At 37.5% G+C, this 21,844-nt stretch overlaps 1 protein-coding gene and 1 long non-coding RNA gene across 3 annotated transcripts in view; one reads left to right on the forward strand and one right to left on the reverse strand.

The window, feature by feature from the left end:
• GTF2A1 (general transcription factor IIA subunit 1) overlaps positions 1-3,894 on the reverse strand; it is a 36,627-nt gene extending 32,733 nt beyond the window's left edge. The window contains exon 1 of one of the 2 annotated variants that reach the window (XM_081290762.1): positions 2,316-3,894. In XM_081290762.1, coding sequence (XP_081146888.1) covers positions 2,316-2,345 — 30 coding nt within the window. In that variant the 5' untranslated portion in view covers positions 2,346-3,894. The remainder of the gene's footprint in view (positions 1-2,315) is intronic. The other variant, XM_081290763.1, reaches the window with a different exon arrangement.
• Positions 736-20,474, forward strand: LOC308647031. The gene is made up of 3 exons (XR_014021565.1): positions 736-1,393; positions 13,224-13,278; positions 20,125-20,474. It is a non-coding gene; the product is annotated as an uncharacterized lncRNA (long non-coding RNA).
• The last annotated feature ends 1,370 nt before the right edge of the window (positions 20,475-21,844 follow it).

Below are 21,844 nucleotides of genomic sequence, written 5' to 3' on the forward strand. Positions count from 1 at the left end.
CATCACACAGGTAATGTAATTTTAAATAGGTAGGATAAATCAATTATTTTTCCAGGAAACTACAGACATTTTGATCTGAGGTCAGTTATCCTAAAACATTTCTGCTTAGTATTTCAGACACTTATACAAATCTGCTTTTTTCTGGTACTTCCTATTTAATGATTCATTCATGCTTTAAGATTTTGCTTTTGTGTCTTAATGAACCACAACCGGGGCACTTAACCAATTTAGAAGCACTATGGTTGCACAAGAGAAACGTATAGTCTGTCACAGAGTATATGCATAAAGAATAATTTAGCAGTTGTTTTCAATGTGAAAAGTTCTCAAAATATTGATTTTTTTTCTTAAAAGCATGTGGGTATACAGGCACTGTTTGAAATAAGCAATATCTAATTTATTACTTAAATTTCTGAACTTCACTTGGGCCAAAGTTTTTATCATACAGAAGATAATTTAGGTTTGTCCAGATTTTTTTAAAAAAGCAAATATTGCAAACTTTAAAACCAGTGACATTATCTAGTGATTAATTAGAGGTTTCCTTTCAAAAGTGTTAATTCTTTTATGCAGTGGTGGAAAGTAAATTAATTTCTATACTGGGTACCAGGTTAATATCCAATGCAATAAAAACACGGCCTACTTAGAATTTAAATTTTTTAAAATGCAGTTTGCCGTCTCTTATTGCATTTCCCCTTACCCATCAGTGTACTGTGGACACGAAATCCTATATGGGCTTTAGCCACTTGCCTATTTCTTTGAAAAGCTTCGTTTCTAGGATAATTATAGGAAAACATGAGAAAATATTATAAGATATAGTTGTAACATATTTTCTGAATACTTGGTGAACAGTAAACTCAAACCCATGCAGTCCATTACAGCTACCATTTAATATAGAAAAGCGTTTGAAAAATTTCCGACAATAAGACACCTTCCAATCCAAGAAAAATGTCATGTGATTTTAAATTTTTAAAAAATCTAAAAAATGAGCCGGCAGTTGGGCGTATTTCCCTGAACAATGAAAGCAAACCCTAGGTGTTGCAACAAAACAAAAACTTGGGGCTTTTAAGCGGCCCCAGCAGGATGCAAAATTACAGCGTTAGAAAAGGACCTAGAAATAAATAGAGCTCTGCACGCGCCCGCCTCTCGCCTCGGGAGCACGCACCTCCCAGCCCCGCTCTCAGCAGCTCTCACTATTTAAAGCCGGATCTGGTGTTTAAATGGAGAGGCGGTGACGTAGGCCTGAAAAGCACCTTCCCATCCTGGCAGAGTCTATATTAGAGAGCGGCAATGGCTCTATATAAACAGGGCAGCCAAAGGGAGGAGGACCACAAGGCTCAGGGACTGAAAAGCAGGGTAAGCGGCCGCAGCCATGATGGATCAACCCGAGTCGCCAACGGTACTGTGTCGCGCGGCCGCGGGCTTGTCTGCGGCATTTGGGATCGGGCAAAAACGTGTTTTATTGTCATAATAAAATAATTAAGAGTTGGGTGGACTAGTGATCACATTGCGTTGGTGACTGAAAAGGTTATTTATGTGACTGCTTTTTGCAAACCTACGTGATCGCAAGTAACCAAAAAGGGACAAGCGGGAAGAAGTAGGCAAATTCCAAGGCGAAAGCGGGAGACACTTTGACCACTGCAGGCTTTTTTGTTTGTTTCGGTGCTTTTGCTAGTCGAAGATACGATGGGGCTTTTGCTTCCCCTTCGCCATTTTACCCGTGCGGAAGGAACTGAGATAAGTGCTTTTCAACCTTCGTCCTTTTTTTTAAAAAAAAAAAAAAAAAAAAAGAGCATAAAATGGCCCCAGAGATGGTTCCCAAAGCACAACCGCCAGAGAAACCCAAAGTAACCCTGAAAGTAACCGTCAATCTTCCACTGCATTAAAGTGGGTCTCGGGGGCTCGCCCAATTCCCTAGGCTCGGCTTTGGATACGCGGCCGCTCCGGGAGCCTCGTCGAGCCAGCGGACAGCCGGGCCTCCGCCGGGGACGCGGCGACTCGCTCCCGCCCGCCCTCCCGGCGACGGGGGCCGGGGTCGGGGCCGCGCGCCCGCCAGGGCCCAACCGCCTGCGCGGCCCGGTCCGCCCGCGGAGGCCCCAGGCCCGCTGGCGCCCCCGCCCTCCCGCCGCCTCGAGCCCTCGGCGCCCCCCCGCGCCCGCCGCCCCAGCCCGGTCCGCCCGAGGCGGGAAGCGGCGGCGGCGGCGGCCTCGCGGGCGACGGAGAGTCGAGGCCGGGAGTCGCCGCCGTCCCCGCCCCCGCCCGGTCCGGCCGTTGCTGCCGCCGGAACGAAGCCCCCGCCGGCCACCGAACCACGTCCTTACCACGGTGTTTGTATTTGCCGAGTTCGCCATTTCCACACACAACACAAACAAGAGGGGGGCAACCTCGAGAAAAGAAAACCAAAAAAAAAAAAAAAAAAAGAAACAAACGAAGACCTGGAGGGTGACCCAAGCCACCGCAAGACTGGGGCAAAAATTTAAAACAAAATCGATCCTGAAGGAGTAAGGGTAGCGGTGAGATTAGGAGGAGGGGGGTAGTCCTCCCGGGCTAAAAACCTGGAGAATCGCCTTTAAAAAAGCCACGACCCTTCAGGGGTTCGGGGGGCGTTGCCCGCTCCCCACCCCGCGCCAAGGAGGGAAACCAACACCGGTCGCCGCTCCCCGCGCCGCCGCTGCCGCCACCGGCTGCAGCTCCAGCCGTCCGGTCCGCCTGCTTCTCCCCTTTATATAGCGAGCCAACAAGCTGCGCGAGCCGCCGCCGCCGCCGCCGCCGCCGAGAGACAGGGCGGAGGGGGAGGGAGGGGCGGAAAGGGCGGGGGCAGAGGTGGGCGGGGCCGAGCGCGAGACACCGCGAGAGCCGCGTGCGCAGGCGCGCCAGGGCGGAGGCCGCCGTGAGCAGCGTCGTCACGCGCCGTGAAGGGTACTGGGCGGGCGGAGGCCCGGGACTGGAGTAGTGAAGGCCGCCTCCCCTACACTCACGCGGTCACGTGTTTGGCACCCAGGCGGAAGTTTCTGACAGCCCTTTGCCTACGAGGGATTTTGAAAGCATTGCTGGACGAGGCCCGAGTTCAGAGCTAATTGGACCGCCTCCTCAGATGTTTCAGGGTTGTCCCTCGCTTTAGGAGCTAGGAAATGTAGCAGTGGCGAATGCCTCGGTATTAATGGCTACGAAGGAGGGCCGGTCACGTGGCGCGGCTTCCGCCCCCCTGGCGCGCTTGTACTCGGAACTGAATTTTGAATGCGGAGTCATCTCTGGATTCGTGAGCTCGGATTTCGAGCATCCTTTCGTGCGCGCCTCTACCAGAGGCTGGGCCTTTAGCACGCGGAATTCTGTATGTGTTTTAAAAGGGGATGAAAGCCGACTTGGGCCGGGTGTTCCCACATTCTAGAATTAGAAACCCCAGGAGCCGTCTGTTGTCTCTACTAGAGTCCCGCTAGGAAGTCTCTGGGCTTAAGTGCCGCAAAGGGTCGGACTCTACTATCCCAGGTACTTTAAATGACTTCTTACGGTGGTAGAAATGCCATAAAAAAAAAAAAACAAAACAAAACTGGATGATGACAGTACAACTTTCCTTGTTGTTTTTTTAATCCTATTTCCAAACTACTGTGACTCCTCATGGCGAGCGTATAATGGCCAACCACATCTAAAATACATATCCTCCACCCGCCAACTCACATGGTCTCTTGCTGCTAGGAGTAGGCAGTTTGTCCATATCTTAGGGTGCAATTCCATAGGCGTTTGACCTCCGCCACTCAAGTGAATCCTTCCTTTGTATCACCATTTCGTTTCAGAACAGAGAATGTTCTGTTTAGAAGGCAGAATTCACAATACCTGATTTTTCCACTCTAGGAATTTCGAGAGAGACAAGGAATGCAATCAGGAAGCCTGAGGGAGTTTATACTCAAAAGACAAAGCAAAGAGGCTGGAGTTGTAGCTCAGTGGTAGAGCCTTGCCAAGCACATGTGAGACCCAGGGTTCGATCCTCAGCACCACCTAAAAATAAATGAATAAAATAAAGGTATTGTATCCATCTACATCTAAAAAAAAAAAAACCTTAAAAAAAGACAAAGCAAAACAAAGTTTTGTGCCAGTGAAATCAGATTTGAGGACTATCAAAGACATCCTACCAGACAGGAAAAGATGTAGTCTACCAGGAACTCAAGGGAATAGTACTAATACTCAGAAAATGGAAGATAGTAAATAAGGTTGTGAATGGATGAAAAGAATGCCTATTAACTTCAAGACTTTTAACACCAACTTAACATTTGCACCGCAGTTCTCTGCAGAGTTGCCTGGTCTGTAGCACTTAAAGAAAAAAAAGTTCGCAGGAAATCAGTGTTCATAGTGTATGAAGTTATAATTCTATCAGAAATTATAATATTCAGATGATAGCCTAAAAAATTATACTAGCCTGAAAAATGAACAGTAGTATTCCTGGCAAGTCTTACTGAAAGGAAAGTGAGGAACCTGAGACAGGCGAACAAGAAATAAAAGAGGGAGACCAGGCAGAGATCCATACACACAAGAGTTTATTTGTCAGAGCTGACAAATAAAGGCCATCTCTCCATAGACAGAGAGTGGCCAAACGGGCTTGGGGTTTGGGACTTCTATGGGGGCAGGCTCAGGGATTGGGAGCTGTGTGTGTGTGTGTGAAGGGTTGGGTTGGTATGAAGGAGTGGTGAGACTTTCTCAGAAATGCTCTTGGGTGGGGAAAGCAGAATTTTTCTTAAAATGGCAGCTGTCACTTAATATGGCCATCCAGATGCTAAGCAAGGACCTTACACTTACTACATATTAAGAGGACTTTTGGTTTCCTCTTTATGTACATATTACCAAGTGTTCACACATGGAGTTCCTCACCTTCCACCTATTTTTTCTTCCTTCCCATTTGGTATTCTTAACTAAGCAGTCAGGTGTTTTTGCCATCAATTAAATTTAAGAACAATACAAACAGGACCTGGAAGTAAATCTATGAAGTTTGTTTTCTTCAAAAATCTTCTATACCGAAATTGATGAGATGTATGTTCTATTGGGTCTGATTTATGAATAATGGAGTATGGATAAAAGACCTCTTTAAAACTTTCAGACTTCCTGTATACTCTGAGTCTGTGTCTTTTTACACCTTTTAGATTGTAACAATGCCTAAGCACTTGATTAAAATTTACCCAAATTTCTTTCATTTTCCAGCCCATGAACCTGACATCTGGTAATCATCATGAATTTCATTCGAATTTATTGGTTTTCCAATTCTTCCTTTAGCTGCAATATACCTTCAGTCACAATATGCCGCAGTCTGTCTGGGCACAAAATAACCCAGTCGCCACAAAGCCTTGTAGGTTCAAACATCAACTCTTTATTCCGGAACTCTCACCAGCCCTCTACATACACTTCCCGGGAACACACTCCCTCCACCGGGCTCCGGTGGGAACTCAATGGGAACTCCAAAGTAGTGGGCCCCAGAGGCAGCAGGATCCGCCCTAATCCCAGCAGGATCTACCCTAATCCTGGAGCTGCCCTATTCCCCCCCCCCCCAGGAGTCGCCCTAATCCCAGAGCCGCCCTAATCCCAGAGCAAGGTCTCCTTTCAACCATTCCCTCTAGCAAAATGCCATGCGTCATTCCAATTAAACTGTGGCTCTCAACAACAATATATATGTGCCAATTTAGTTTCAGAAAGTGATATTTTCTACTCAGGTATCAAAATTGTGGGCCTAAATCTATGGAAGCTACAGTCCTTTGTTTTGCAAAATTGAAAATTTGTAAGTAGGAAAATTTTCCCATATAAGACTAGATTTAGGGCTGGGGTTGTGGTTCAGTGGTAGAGCGCTTGCCTAGCATGTGTGAGGCACCACGTTGGATCTTCAGCACCACACACACAAAAAACAAAGTTCTTTTGTTTTTTTTTTTTTAAAGGACTAGATTTAGTGTCATATTTAAATAGTTTTTATCTGAACTTCTAATTCTTTGTTCCCAAAAGCTTGAATAACATAATTTTAATAGTTATTTATATAAAGCATACTAGATTTCCAAAATGCAAACTCATATTTTGTGGCAGCCATGTATAGACAGATATATTATAATGCTTTTTTCTTTGTGATGAATCTTTTTTCCTATCTTCAAAATGTTTTATTTGGGAAGATAAAAAGTTAACTCCTCTCTTTTATATATGTTAATATACTCTCTAGACACTGGATAGCTACAAAAGAAAAGAAAACAATCAATATATAAATTGTGATGTATGCTAAACAAAATGATACCAAACCTTGGTGTCCAGGCATTTAAATATTTTACTGTTCAAATGAATATTTTAGCAATAATACCAAGAAAAAAATCAAAAACGGCTGATCATGGAAAGAGGCTTAAACTAAAACCTTGTAACATTCCTTTACCTCCATTTTCTTAAATAATAAAACAATAATCTAATATATTTAGGCATCACACAGCTCTTACATACTCAGCAACTGAACTTTAGGAGAATATAAGAGTGAAAAAGCTTTCCTTTTCACCTACAACTAATCATAATAAAAGTTCCTATTATAAAATATAGTGCACAATTGCAGCATTCTTTTCAGTTTTGGGGGGTCGGCGGGGGTGGATACCAGGGATTGAGCCGGAGGCACTTAACCACAGCCACATCCCCAGCCCTTTTTATTTTTTATTTTTTTTGAGATGATCTCACTATGATGGTTTGGGCCTCCATAAGTTGCTGAGGCTGATTTTGAACTTGTGATCCTCCTCCCTCAGCCTTCTGAGTCAATGGGATTACAGGCACATGACACCACACCCAACTCAATAGGATTCATTTAGGTTATTAAAAATATGCTGCTGTTTTTCAGTCTTACCAAAAAAAAAATTAATGTATTTAAATTGCATCTGTTTGTTTGGTTGCAGTTTTGTTTTTTGGTTTTTTTGTTTGTTTGTTTGTTTGTTTGTTTTTTTAGGTTTTTGCTAAAAAAAAAAAAGGAAAAGGAAAATTTTCACATGCAGTAACTTTTGGTATGGTATATGGAAGAAGAAATTGTGGCCTCCACAAATTACTTCTGTACATGTGCTATGATTTGCTTATAGTTTGGCCCCCAAGGTTTCATGTATAGGAAGGAAACTTTGTTCTTAGCGTGGCAATGTGGAGCTTTGAAGAGGTTGGGCCTACATGCAAGGCAATTTTGTCACTGTGGCCACTATCATTAGAAGAGATTGATACTGGAGCCAGGCATGGTTTGTGCACTTGTAATCCGAACTCAGGAGGCTGAGGCAGGAGGATCTTAAGTTCAAACCCAGCCTCAGCAACTCAGCAAGGCCAAGCAATTTAGCAAGACCCTGTCTCAAAACAAAAAATAAAAAGGGCTGGGGATATTGCTCAGTGGTAAAATTCCCCTGAGTTAAATCTGCAATACCAGAGGTGGGGGAAAATGTAGAGATTGATACTGGTCTGGCACAGAGTGAGTTGTTCTCCTAAAAGTGAGTTGTTATAAAGGAGCAAGACTAGCTCTTCCCTAGTCTCTGGCTTCTTGTCTTGCCATGTGTTCGCCCCTTCTGGTATGCACTCCCACGACACCTTCACCACGGCAGAACAAGTGAGGCCAACCAAGCATGGACTTTCAGCCTATGAAACAGCTAAATAGACCTCTTTTCTTTACACATTTTCCAACTGCATGTATTTTGTTATAGCAACAGAAAATGGATTCATTAATACTATATGTGAGGAGGAAATTTTTAAAATTTTTAGTATTCTCTTCCTCTCTTATAATTCAAAACTGCTACTTAATATCTAAAAACAACAACCAACTTGCAGTTCTCATATATCCCAATATATATAAGCAGCTTGGTGGCTTAGAAACATAATTTAGCATGGAGTTTTGGTAGAATAGGACTTGACTCTGCCACTAATTTATTGTATTGTTGTCTGCTGTAACTAATCTTCTCTGTTCAGTAAGATGGAATTATAATCATCAACCTATGATTGTTGAGAAGATCAAAAATACTTGAAAGTGCTTTGACAAGTACTCAGTGGATGTTTTTATTAGTAATGATAACATGTATAACAAGTACACCAATATCAGCAAAGCAGAGGAAAGATCTTTTTAACTCACTTTATAGGAACACTTCCATTTGGTGATGCCAGTAGTTAGTGAATAATTTATGCAGTAATTGGGCAAATTTTTGTACCTTAGGTCATGAGTATGCAGCATAATTTTTGCATGTAAATATAATAATTATATGCTGCCATGAGCTATGACTCCTTGAACTGAAAGCTGGCTTATTGTTGGAATTTATCAAGCTAGTTAGTTACACATGTTCCCTACTGTATCTAACAAAAATTATATATGAATTTATCCATTAATTCAGTAATGCCATTCCTAGGACTCCATTGTGATACTGCTTATAACATCAAAAAAAGAAAAAAAAAGATTTCACATAAAGAGATTATATGTCCATGTCCCACATGTCCACATAAGGAAATAGGCTGAATAAAAACTATGGTACATGTACACAAGAGAGTACTAGACAACTGCAACAAAAGTGAGGATCTCTCTCTGGACTACTGTGGAATGGCCTTTGGGGTATAGTGTTACATTAAAAAAAAAAAAAAGCAAGGTAGAAAAAAGTGTTCCTTGTATATCATCATTTAAGAAAAGAAGAAATATATAAATGTGCATATTAAGCTTGCTTAGATTTTAAAAAGAAACCATAGTTTAAACAAACAAAGGTCGCCTCCAAAAACAAGGAGAAAATAGTGTGGAAAAGACAGAAAAAGAAACTAGACTTGTTGAAATCTACTTAATTTTTTAGAAGTGACTCTGGAAACATAAATATTTTACTTAGTTATAAAAAAATTAACTTTTGAAAAGAACCTCCCCAAACCAAAAATAAAGCAAAGCAACTCAATCTAACTAAATATTACATAACACAGAAAGGAACTTCTTGGGGTTGGGACTGTAGCTCAGTGGCACAGTGCTTGCGTAGCATGTATGAGGCACTGGGTTTGATCCTCGGCACCACATAAAAATAAATAAAATTAAGGCATCTGTCCATCAACAACTACAAGAAAAAAAGAGAAAGAAAGGAACTTCTCCAAGTGACTTTAAAGCACCATAATTTGGCTATAGATCTGTAGTGGGATAATCTTTAAGCAATTACTATGTGGTACTACTTCTCCTATAGCTAGGATTCACTGGTCCAGGAATCAAGGGGTAGAAACAGGAATGGTACTACTCACTGTTACCCCTAGTGAACAGCTAGAAAAAATTTTGCTTCCTGTCCCTACAACCTTATGCTCTGCTGGTCTAGAAATCTTTAGTTCCAGAGCTGGGAAGCTTCTGCCAGGAGGCACAGCAATGATTCCATTAAACTAAAAGTTAAGATTTCCTTTTGGCTACTTTGGGCTCCTCATGCCTCTGGTCAACAAATTAAGAAGGCAGTTACATGTTGATAAGGGTGATTGATCCAGATTACCAAGGATAAATAGAACTATTACTCCACAGTGGAGGTAAGGAAGAGTGTCTGGAATATAGGAGATCCCTTGGGGCATCTCTTAGCATTACCATATCCTGTTATTAATGTCAAGAGGAAATAGAACAATCCAATCCATGGTAAATGATAAATGTCTCAGACCCTCTAGGAATGAAGATGTGGATAATTCCTCCATGTAAAAACCAGGACCCACTGATGTGCTCACTGAAGACAGACGGAATACCAAATGGGTAAGAGAAAGTAGATAAAAGTATCAGTTATGGTCACATGATTAAAAATAAGGTCTGTTAATTGTCATGTGTATATTGTTTTGTTAAGAATATTTTGTGGGCTGGGGATGTAGCTCAAGTGATAGCATGTTCTCTGGCATGCATGGGGTGCTGGGTTGGATCCTCGGCACCACATAAAAAAAATAAAATAAAGATGTTGTGTCCACCGAAAACTAAAACATAAATATTAAAAAAATTCTCTCTCTCTCTCTCTCTCAAAAAAAAAAAAAAGAATATGTTTGTGCATCTTGCCTATCTTATTCCTTTATTATGTAACACCATATTTATTGACAATATTGATTAACTTAATATCAGTTCTTATATGGGTGGCACTGTTCAATAGACTAGGGACATAAATAGAAAAAATGCAGAAGAATGAGGAAGCTGCTTTGGATGCAAGCTCCATTCTTTTTGAGCAGTGCTGTCTATTGTTGCTGCCATTGCCCAAGGACATTGGAGTCCAGCTTCTTCACTCTTCCAACATGGACTCTGAATAGTGATTCTTTGGGGGCAGTTTCTAGGCCTTCAGTCTCAGGCTGGTACTACATCGGTCGCTTTTGTTCTGAGGCTCCATCGTCATAGACTGAGCAATTAATGATTTTTCCAGCTCTCCAGCATGCAGATGGCCATTGTGGAACTATCCTGCTTCTGATCATGTAAGCCAATCTAATAAATCTGCTTTTATAATCATAAAAATATATGTCCTGTTGATTTTGTTCCTCTAGAGAACTGACTAATATACTTGGTTTATAAGTACATCAGTTCTATTTCTACCTCCATTTTTATGTGACATTCTCCTATGTCTTCACATCATTTTCTCTCTGTACATCTGTCTTTGTACCCAAATTTCCCTTTCTGTATCAGTCATATTGGCTTAGGGACAAATTTATTTTAATTTGATTGCCTTTGGAAAAGTTATAATCCCAAATAAGGTTACTTTCTGAGGTATTGGAGCTACATTTTTTTTTAAAGATTCTCTAGGCCTTTTTATTTTTATTTTATTTTTATTTTTTTAAGAGAGAGAGAGAGAGAGAGAGAGAGAGAGAGAGAGAGAGAGAATTTTTTATATTTATTTTTTAGTTTTCGGCGGACACAACATCTTTGTTCGTATGTGGTGCTGAGGATCAAACCCAGGCCGCACGCATGCCAGGCCAGCGCATTACCGCTTGAGCCACATCCCCAGCCCTTGGAGCTACATTTTTAAGCATATCTTTTTCAGGGACACAATTCAACTTGGAAGGAATCTAGAAGACTAATATTATCATATCAAAAATTTCAGGAACCAACATGAAGAAATTTCAGTTAGCCTTTGAGAATCAATAGGATAGTACTTGCAGTAAGCTGAATTACATCAAATATTTAAATACATTACTTATAGTGCTTCTAAAAGAATGAAATATGAAATTCCCATTGAAGGATGCTAGGGAAATTACTCATTATTTAAAGACTGGTAAGTAAAAAGAAGCATTTATCCAGCCTTTCCTAAATGAACTTGACCACTAAGTATCAAATAGTAGGAATAGTGGGTTGAATGGTTGTTCCAAAAAAAGATATGGCCATGTCCTAATCTCTGGAACCTGTAAATGTTGCCTTGTTTAGGAAAAGAATCTCCACTGGTATAATTTACTTAAAAGATTTTGTGATGATATCATCTTGGATTGTCAGATTACCTAGGTGGGCCCTAAATCAATGACAAATGTCCTTTTAAAAGAAAGAACAAAGATAATAGAAGGAGTAGGAAATATGATATAATGGTCGAAATTGGAGTGATGCAGTCACAAAGCACATTGGTAGCCACCAAGAATGCCACCAACCACCAGAAGTTGGAAGAGCCAAAGAATAGATTCTCCTCTAGAGGATGTGAGACCCTGCAACACTTTTATTTTGGACTTCTGGCTTCTAGAACTGTGACAGAATAAACTTCTGTTAATTTATGAACTATGTTTATAGTAATTTATTATAACACCCTCCAGAAACTAATACAGTAGGTGAAAAGAAGTTTCTCTATTTTTAAAGATACATTGTTGCTAAGAAGTAAATAAGGAGTAACAGTATTTCACCATTTTGCAAACCCTAATAAATTAAGAGATGGAGAAGCAACTAGATGTTATGTGCTTCCTAATGAAAAACACACTACCATATATGAGATAATCTTGCCCTGACAATACTACACTCCCCAAATAAAAACTCTGTATCTGATCAATCTTCTACATCCAATTAAAAGTTCATAAAACATGCAAAAGATACAGGGACATGTTAAAGTACATATCAGGAATGCAATAAGCAAAGTTCAGGCCTTGGAAAGTTATAGAACAAATGATATGATTTTTAACAAATAAATGCAGAGGGAGGGAGTAGAAATCTATAGATTAAAAGACATTTGAAAAAATAATCAATTGCTTCTTTTTTTTTTTTTTGGTACCGGGGATTGAACTTGGACTGAACTCAGGGGCACTCAACCACTGAACCATATCCCCAGCCATATCCCCTGTTTTGTATTTTATTTAGAGATAGGGTTTCACTGAGTTGCTTAGTGCCTCACCTTTGCTGAGGATGGCTTTGAACTCATGATCCTCCTGTGTCATCCTCCTGAGAAGCTGGTATTACAGGTGTGAGTCATAGCACCCAGAATCAATTGCTTCTTGTTCTTTTGGTTAATTTAAAGTGTAAACAGAGAAGTCATGAAATGTATGGAACTTCTTAGAACCCTAACTTGAATCATCTGTTTAAAAAAAAAGCAATTATTAGAAAATGGAAAATTCAAACACTTGATGGATATTTGATGAGATTGAAGAGTTATTGATAAATTTTTAGGTATGGTTATGGTTTTCCTTGTAAAAGACCTTATCTCTCAAGAATGCTACTGAAATTTTTAAGGATGAAATGATATGAGCTCTGGGTTTGCTCTAAAACACAAGCAAGACTATTTATTGCTGGGATATGAATGAAACAAGTATACCCATGAGTCAGTCCTTGTTGAAGGGGAGCACAGGGTACATTGGGATTCATTATACTATTCTATACATTTTATTTTTTAAATTTTCCATTTAAAGTTTAAAAGTAAGCCCAAGGAAGCAATATTTTACAATTAATAGTGGATCTATATCTTCACAATTTATCTTCCAGTCAAAATACTTGATGGGAATTTCTAAGAAAGCCTGATATTCTGATAAATGTAGTCAGTGTAAAACACTGTATTTAATTATATGGATTTCCTCTCTGGTTCTTGGATCTCAGCTAATCCCATGTTTTATCTTGAATCACACATTTCACAACTGTGATTTAGGAAAGTTAAAATGGTGAAAATTAGGGTACTTGTACAGATGTTATAAAACCATTCACACACACACACACACACACACACACACACACACAATAAAAAATAATAATAATAATGTTGTAGTGGCTAAATGAGCTTTGATTTTCCTGCTATCTTCTTATTCATAGATTTTCAGCATGATACAGCTGCCTTTTTTTTTTTTTTTTTCAGATGGAGGTCTCACTACATTACCCAGACTCAGCCTCCAGAGTAACTGGGAATACAAGTGTGTACCATCTGGCCTGCGACTTTTTATATGCTAAAGAGTTAGTTCTACAATGCAACTTTTTAATAAAATGTATCATGGCAGGGAGATTAAATTGTAGTTAACCTAAAAACTGTGTCTTATAGAATAATTATGGGTTGAGTATCTGTTATCTGAAATGCTTGGAACCAGAGTGTTTTAGATAATTTTTTTTAGTTTTAGAATATTCACATATACATAATAAGACATCTTGGGAATGGGACCTAAGTCTAAACATGAAATTCATTTGTTTCATAGACATACACATATCCTGATGGTAATTTTATGCAGTATTTCTAGTGTGCATGTTTTGACTGACCTTTCACATGCAGTCATATGGAATTTTCTACTGCGGTGTCATTTTGGCACATCAAAAGTTTTAAATTTTAGGACATTTCAGCTTTTGGATTTTCAGGTTAGGGAAGTTCAACCTGTATTGAAACTGAAAATACAGGTAATTATTCTTCAGAATTACCTGAGGAAGGAATGGTTAAAAATAGAGGTAGTGGAGATTAAAGATTACAGATCAGAATGAAAGTAAGAAATCTGCATAAATAGTTAACTATGAAAAAATCAAAGGGTGCAGTTCAAATACCTTCTTCAGGACTGAGACTGGGTTGACATAGGAAGATGATTCTACAAGTGTTTACCAATAGGCAGAAACAATGGATGTTTTCAGTACTCATCAGTACTCATCAAAAGTATGAAGACCATGAAAGACAAGGAAAGAATGTCAACAAAATGCAGTATGAAATCTCAGATTGGATGCTGAAACAGAAAAAGGATATTTGTAGGAGAAATACTTTAAATAATGTTTGTATTTAGTTAATTGTATTGTATCAATGTTAACTTCCTGGTTTTGATCATACTTTTAGAGTTAGTTGGCATTATTATAGGAAGCTGACTAAAGGGTAATACATGACCTATATGTTTAATTTTTGCAACCATCTGTAACTCAAATTATTTCAAAATAAAATGTTTTTTTGTGAGATTAGAAGGGGATGTTTAAACATGAAAATGGAGAATTGTTTTTTTCAAAGCTTTAATCACATGATATCTCCTACAGAGCTGGTAACAGCCCAACAGCACAAGAGATAAGTAATATTATCCCTGCATTATGGATAGGAGACTCTGATTAAGCAATGACTTCCTCAAGGTCATATTACTATTTACTTGGGAAATTTTAGAGGTACAATTTCAAGGTTTTCCCCCTGTCTTAGAAATAAGGAACTATCAGTTCAGGAGAATGTGAAGGTTTTGAATCAGATCGTGTTGTTCCCAAATTAAGTACACAAAATCAAGACTTCTGAAACTTTACCCCAATTAAATATAATTTTTTTAATACCAAAAAGCTTTTGTTAAGTCATTTGAATAACTGGTTTCTCTGGGGTTTTCTTTGAGGGGGAGGTCTTTTCCTCACACTACACCCGCTCCACCCACTCCAGGGCTGAGGACCAAACTCAGAACCTTTTGCATGTGTAACAGTGTAGTCAAATCCAAATCTCTTCTAACTCTCCTTTCTCTTTTCTTTCTCTTTTCCTCTTCCTTTATCTTTTCTTTGCTTTTGTTTATTTTTTCTTCTTAATACAATAATTACAGAGTACCAAACATGCCCTCTTTTTAATGACTGTATTGAATTTTCAACCTTCTAATGTTGATTTAACAATCCAATTGTCTGACTTTTTATAGATATGATTGGACAATAGTGATCAAATCCAATCCATTCTCAGAATCTTTTCTTAGTCTCCATGCTTATCTCACTTAATTTTATGCTCAATCTATTATGGCATTTAAAAAATATTTATGCATGGAAGGAAAACCAACAAAACAAGAAAAGTTTAATTATGAAGAACCAAAAAACAAAAATTAGGTAAAAGATGAAACTCCTGTATTCCTGTTATCAAGTGTCATCCCTCAATCTCACCTGTGTTTTTCCTATGCTAACAAGACATCTCTAGATAAACATGTAGATGAATACAAGTGTATTTTGTTTTTGGTAAAAAAATTAAATTTCATGTAAACTTGCTTTTTTCATAGATACAATATATTAGGGATCTTTTTCTAGACATTAAATTTTAGACTGTCTAAGATATTTTTAATGACTGCATGGAATTTCATAATATGATATGTAATAATTTATTTCCCTGTAGTTGCAAAACAAGGCTGTTTCCTTTTTTGCCATTATAAATATTGCTGCAACAGTATTCCTGTGAATGTATCTTAATGTACTTTTGCTATTATCTTTGTAGGATAGATTCCTAGAAATGGAGTTGACAGGTCTTTAGTTTCTATCTGTTAAATATTAATTAATAGGGTACTCCCCTAATCAGTTGTCACCATCATCACTTTGACTTCATAAAGGTTCTAAGTAGCTTGTCTTATATAGTTGAGACCTCTCCTTTCTCACTCTTCTAGAAAAAAAAAGAGTTCTTCATCTTTTTGAATATGTTTATATCTTTCTTCATACCACACATATATCTTACTTTACTTAACCTTCACCCTTGCTTCTCTGGACAAATACAGCTCTTGAAATCTTTTCATTGCTTCCATCAGTTGTTGAATCACTATTTCTATATAATTTTTTAATCTTTTAGAAAGTAATAAATATTTGGCATAATTACTTGTCTACTGTGTTTAAATATACATATTTAAGAGGAAAATTAAGGCAAACATTTTCAGAGTTCTCTTTATTCTTGCATTTGTTTTTGTTTTTCTTTCATAAAAAGAGACAGACTAAAGCTGTCCCAACTTCAAAAAGACCTGGAAATAATCTCTTTTCTAAATGTTATACATATTCCCATTTTAAAATACATTCTGTGTGTGTAATTTTTTTCTAATACTAGAGATTGAACCCAGGGGCTCCCTACTACTGAGCTATATCCCTAGACCATTTTTTTTTTTTTTGAGATAGGATCTCACTAAATTGCTCAGGCTGGCCTAGAACTTTCAATCCTCCTCCTTCACAAGTAGCTGGGGATGACAGATATGTGCCACCATGCCTGACTCATTATGAATGTATTTTTGCATGTCTGGTTCTTACTAAATTCTTTCATTCATTTAACAAATGCATGTTGAGCATCAGGTCATATTCTAGGCCATAAGGGGATAGCATAGAATAAATCAGACCAAATTCCCTTCACTTGTGAAGCTCATGAGGCTGGTGAGATTGACAATAAACAAATAAGTGAAATGTTCTATAATATGTTCAACAATTATAGAAAAGCAGGAGGGAAGATTGGAGATAGAGGAATTCTTCATGTGTTTTGAAAAGAGATCCAATAAAGCTTGCTTTGAATAAAATGTGGAGTTTTAGAAAAATGAGCAAAGATATCCCACCTATCTCCCTTACATAGAAGGAAGAGTGTAAGTGCCCTTTACTAAGGGAAAATTGAGTAAGTGAGAAAAGTTCTGTTTTGGTTAGATTACATATTGAACATTTGAATAGAGACATCAAATAAATAGTTGAATGAGTTTCCAGCTCAGCAAGCTAACTTGAAAGTAGAGATTTGGGAATCATTTAGTATATACAGATATTTACAGCTTGAGGAATGTATGAGATCACGAGAGGAATGTTTGAGGAGTAAGTGCACACATTCTGATATTTGGAGAATGGACAAAGGAGAAAGAGCAAGAAGAGGAAGAGGACTGGGAAGGAGTAATGATGTAGTGTATAAAATAGAATAATGAGGATGCGGGGAGAGGCACAGGCACCCACACCAAGGAAAGAGAGTGTTTGAGGAAGAAGAGAAAGGTTAATGTATCAAATGCTTCTGAGAAACACATAAGATAATGATAGAAAAGATCATAGATTTGTCAAGTTGGAAGACTATGACAAAAGACACTGTAGTGTGGTAATCGAGATGGAAGATAAACTGGAGTGATTTCAGAAGAAAATAAGAAACAAAATGGTGGAATCAATTATAGACAACCTTCTGGAGAAGCTTTGTTGTGAAGGAAAACCCCCCAAATAGTTTGCACTTGAGGAGTTATGGTATCAAAATCCCCTCTATTTTTATTGTAGTATATAACATAAAATTTATCATCACCACCATTTTTCAATGTATAGTTCAATGCTATTAAATACATTCATGTTGTACAACCATAACCACCATCTGCCTCTAGAATGCTTTTCATCTTGCAAAACTGAAAACCTATACCTATTAAACAATAATTCCCCACTCCTCTCAGCTAGCAACCACCATTTCACTTCTTCATGATTTTGACTAATTACCTCATATGAGAAGAATCTTACAGTATTTGTCTTTTTGGAACTGGCTTATTTCACTTGATTTATCCATATTGCAGCGTATATTAGAATTACCTTCCTTAGCCAGTCATGGATTACCCATAATCCCAGAGGCTCAGGAGATTGAGGTAGGAGGATCTCGAGTTCAAAGTTAGCCTCAGCAACTTAGTGAGTCCCTAAGCAATGTAGTATGAGAGCCTGTCTGAAAAAAATTTAAAGGGCTGAAGATGTGTCTCAATGGTTAAAACCCTCTGGGTTAAATCCCTGATACAAAAAAAAAAAAAAAAAAAAAAAAAGAGAGAGAGAGAGAGAAAAAAAAGAAAAAGAAAGAAAGAAAAGAATTGTCTTCCTTTTTAAAGTTCAATAATATTCAATTATATGTATTAACCACATTTTTCTTATCCACTCATCTGTCAATGGACATTTGGGTTGCTTCCACATTTTAGCTATGAATACAGCTATGCAGATATGTTTGAGTCTTGACCCTTCTATCACTTATTTGGGATCTATATCCAGAAGCAGAACTACTATATTATATATAGTATAATATATATACTACTATATATTATATGATAATTATATTTTCAAATTTTGAGGAACTATCATACTTTTTACACAGCAATTGTATAATTTCACATACTCACAAATAGTGCACACAAACTCTAAAATCTCTACATCTTTACCAACAATTATTTTCTGGGTTATTTATTTTGTTTTGTTTTTATACCTAATTGGCATGAAGTGGTTTCTCATTTATGTTTTCAATTTGCATTTTTCTAATGACTACAGATGTTGACCATCTTTTCATGTGTTTGTTGACCACTTGTATATCTTTGGAAAAATGTGTAGTGAAGTCTTTTGCCCATTTTTTTAATTGGGTTGGTTTTTTTTGTTTTTGAGTTTTATTGAGAATATTATACCCTTATCAGATATGTTTTCTCCCATTTTATGGGTTGCCTTTTTACTCTCTTGATAGTGTTTCCTTTTTTTTTTTTTTTTTTTTTTTTTTGGTGCTGGAGTTTGAAGCCAGGATATCCCTAAGCATGCAAGAATGCACTCTACAAAAACCTATATCCCTAGCCAATTACATGTTTTTGGAGTACACGTTTTTAAAAATATTTTCATGAAGTTCAATTTGTCAGTTTTTCTTTTGTTGCCTGTATCTTTGAGCCATACCCAAGAAACCACTATTAAATCCAATTTTGTAAAGTTCTGTTTTGTTTTCTTCTAAGAATTTTATAGTTTCAATTCTTAAATTTAGGTTTTTTATTTCTTTTGAATTGCCTTTTGTATATGGTATAAGATAAGAGTTCAACTTCTGACTGTCTTTTCCCCATTGAATAGTCTTGGCACTCTTGTCAAAAATCACTTGACCATATTTTCAAGGATGTATTTCTGGTCTCTCTATTGTAGAGGTCTCTCTATTTGTTCTTCCTTTTTAAGAAACCACTTCATGCCAATTAGGTATAAAAACAAAACAAAATAAATAACCCAGAAAATAATTGTTGGTAAAGATGTAGAGATTTTGGAGTTTGTGTGCACTGTGAGTATGTGAAATTATACATTGTTCCAGTACTGTATTATTTTCATTATTATATCATAGTAAGTTTGAAATCAGGAAGTGTGAGTTCTTCAGCTTTGTTCTTCCTTTTCAAGATTGCTTTAGCTATTTGCAATAAAGGATTATCTGTGAATTTCAGTATGAATCAAAAAATCATTGGGATTTTGACAGGGGGTTGCATGAAATTTATAGATACTTTTGGATAGTGTTTATATCTTAACAATAATAAGTCTTCAAATTCATGAACAAAGAATGTTTCCCATTTACTTATGTCTTCTTTAATTTCTTTTATCTAAGTTTGATAGTTTTTATTATACAAGTCTTTCACTTCATGGGTGAATTCCTTAGTATCTTATTTCTTTTTGAGGCTATTATAAGTGGAATTGCCTCCCTAATTTCCTTTTCTGATTGTTCAATGTTAATATACAAAATTCAGCTGATTTGTGTGTGTGTTGACTTGATGTCTACTTTGCTGAATTGGTTTATCGTTTCTGAAAATTTTTTTTGTGTATAGAATCATTAGGGTTTTCTACATATCAGTTCATATTATCTGCATAGATGAACAGAGATCATTTTACTACTTTTTCAATTTGGATGCATTTTATTTCTTCTTCTTTTCAGTTCTAAGTAGGATTTCTAGTAGTATGTTGAATAGAAATGGTGAAAGTGGGCATCCCTGATTTGTTCCTCATCTTAGAGGGAAAAACTTTCAGTCTTCACCATTGAAGTTCACTGTGTGTTTTAAAAAATATATCTGGTTTTTATTATGTTGACATAGTATATTAGTTCTTTTCTGTTGCTATAATAAACTACAACTGGCTGGAAAATTTATAATGAAAAGAGGTTATTTAGCTCATGGTTCTAAAGGTGTGACATCAACTTCTGCTCAGTTCTGTTGAGGGCCTCAGGGAAAGTGGGATCATAATGACAATAGCACATTTGGAAGAGATCACTTGATGTGACAGGAAACCAGAAAGATTCATGAGTCAGATATGTTCTTTTGTAACACCCTCTCTTGCAGGGACCAGCTGAGGTTCAGGAGAACTGCAGTGATCTCTTCCAAGGGCAGAAACTCCTAATGACCTAGTCACCTTGCCCTAAGCTCCACTTCTTCAAGATTCCGACATCTCTCCACTCTGTCACACTGAAGGTCAAGCTTCTAACACATAAACTTTTGGGGACACATTCAAACCATAAGCAAACTATAGCAACTTGTTGAGTTTTTTTTTTTTAATTATGAAACAGTATTATTTTGAATGCTTGTTCTGCGTTAAATGAAATGATCACACCCCCCTTTCATTTGTCAATAATGGTGTATTATACTGGTTGATTTTCATGTTGTACCATCCCTACATTCCAAGAATAAATCCCACTTGGTTATCCTTTTACTGTGCTGTAGAATTCAGTGTGTTAATATTTTGTTCATAAGAAATATTGGTTCTTAGTCTTTCTGTGTCTTGTTTGGCTTTGATCTCAGGGTAATATTGGTCTTATAGAATGAGTTAAGTTTTCTCTTCTTTTCTTTTCTCCCCCACCCCCATCCCAGTACTGGGGATTAAATCCATGGTCACTCTACCACTGAGTTACAACTCCAGCCCTTTTTTTTAATTATTATTTTGAGGCAGGGTCTCGCTAAGTTACTGAGGCTGGCTTCAAACTTGGAATCCTCCTGCCTTAGCCTCCCTAATAGTTAGTATTACAGTTGTATGCCATCATGCCTGGCTTGAAAATAGACTTTATTTTTAGAGTAGTTTTAGGTTCACAGCAAAATTGAGCAGAAATTACAGAGATTTCCCAAGTATACCTGGCCTTCATGCATGCATCTACATCCCTGACCAGAGAGGTACATTTGCTACAATCAATGAATTTACATTGGCACGTCATTATCACCACAGTCCATAGATTATGTTAAGGGTGACTTGTGACGTTGTATATTCTGTGGTTTTGGACAAATATATAATGACATGTATCCACACTTATGGTATCATTAGAGTAGTTTTAATACCCTAAAAAATCCTTTGTGCTCTATCAATTTGTTCCTCCTTTTCTTTACTACTTGGTGACCACTGATGTTATAAATGTCCCCATAGTTTTGCCTTTTCCAGAATGTCATATAGTTGGAATCACATAGTATGAAGCCTTTTAAGATTGGCTTTTTTAACTTAGTAAAATGAATTTGTTTCCTCCATGCCATTACATGACTTGATAGCTCATTTCTTTGTACTGCTGAATAATATTCCACTGTTTAGATATAGTACAATTTACTTATCCATTCACCTATTAGAGGAAGTCTTAGTTGCTTCCAAGTTTTGACAATAAGGAATAAAGCTACAATAGATATCCATTTACAGGTTTTTGTGTGGACATATTTTCAACTCCTTTGGACAAATATCAGAATTTGATTGATTGATGATTGTATGGTAAGAATGTATTTAATTTTGTTTAAAAAAATTGCCAAACTATCTTACGAAGCAGCTTTCCATCCTGCATTCCCATCAGCAGTGAATTGGAGTTTCTGTTGTTCCTCATCCTCATCGTTACTACTATTGTCAATGTTCTGGATTTTGGCTATTCTTACAGAGTTAGAGTGGTACTTCATTGTTGTTTTATTTTTTTTTAATTTTTTTTTTTAAAGAGAGAGTGAGAGAGGAGAGAGAGAGAGAGAGAGAGAGAGAGAGAGAGAGAGAGAGAGAGAGAGAGAATTTTTAATATTTATTTTTTAGTTCTCGGCGGACACAACA

This window comes from Spermophilus citellus, assembly GCF_964194105.1.
Source record: "Spermophilus citellus genome assembly, chromosome: 4".
Classification (NCBI taxonomy): domain Eukaryota; kingdom Metazoa; phylum Chordata; class Mammalia; order Rodentia; family Sciuridae; genus Spermophilus; species Spermophilus citellus.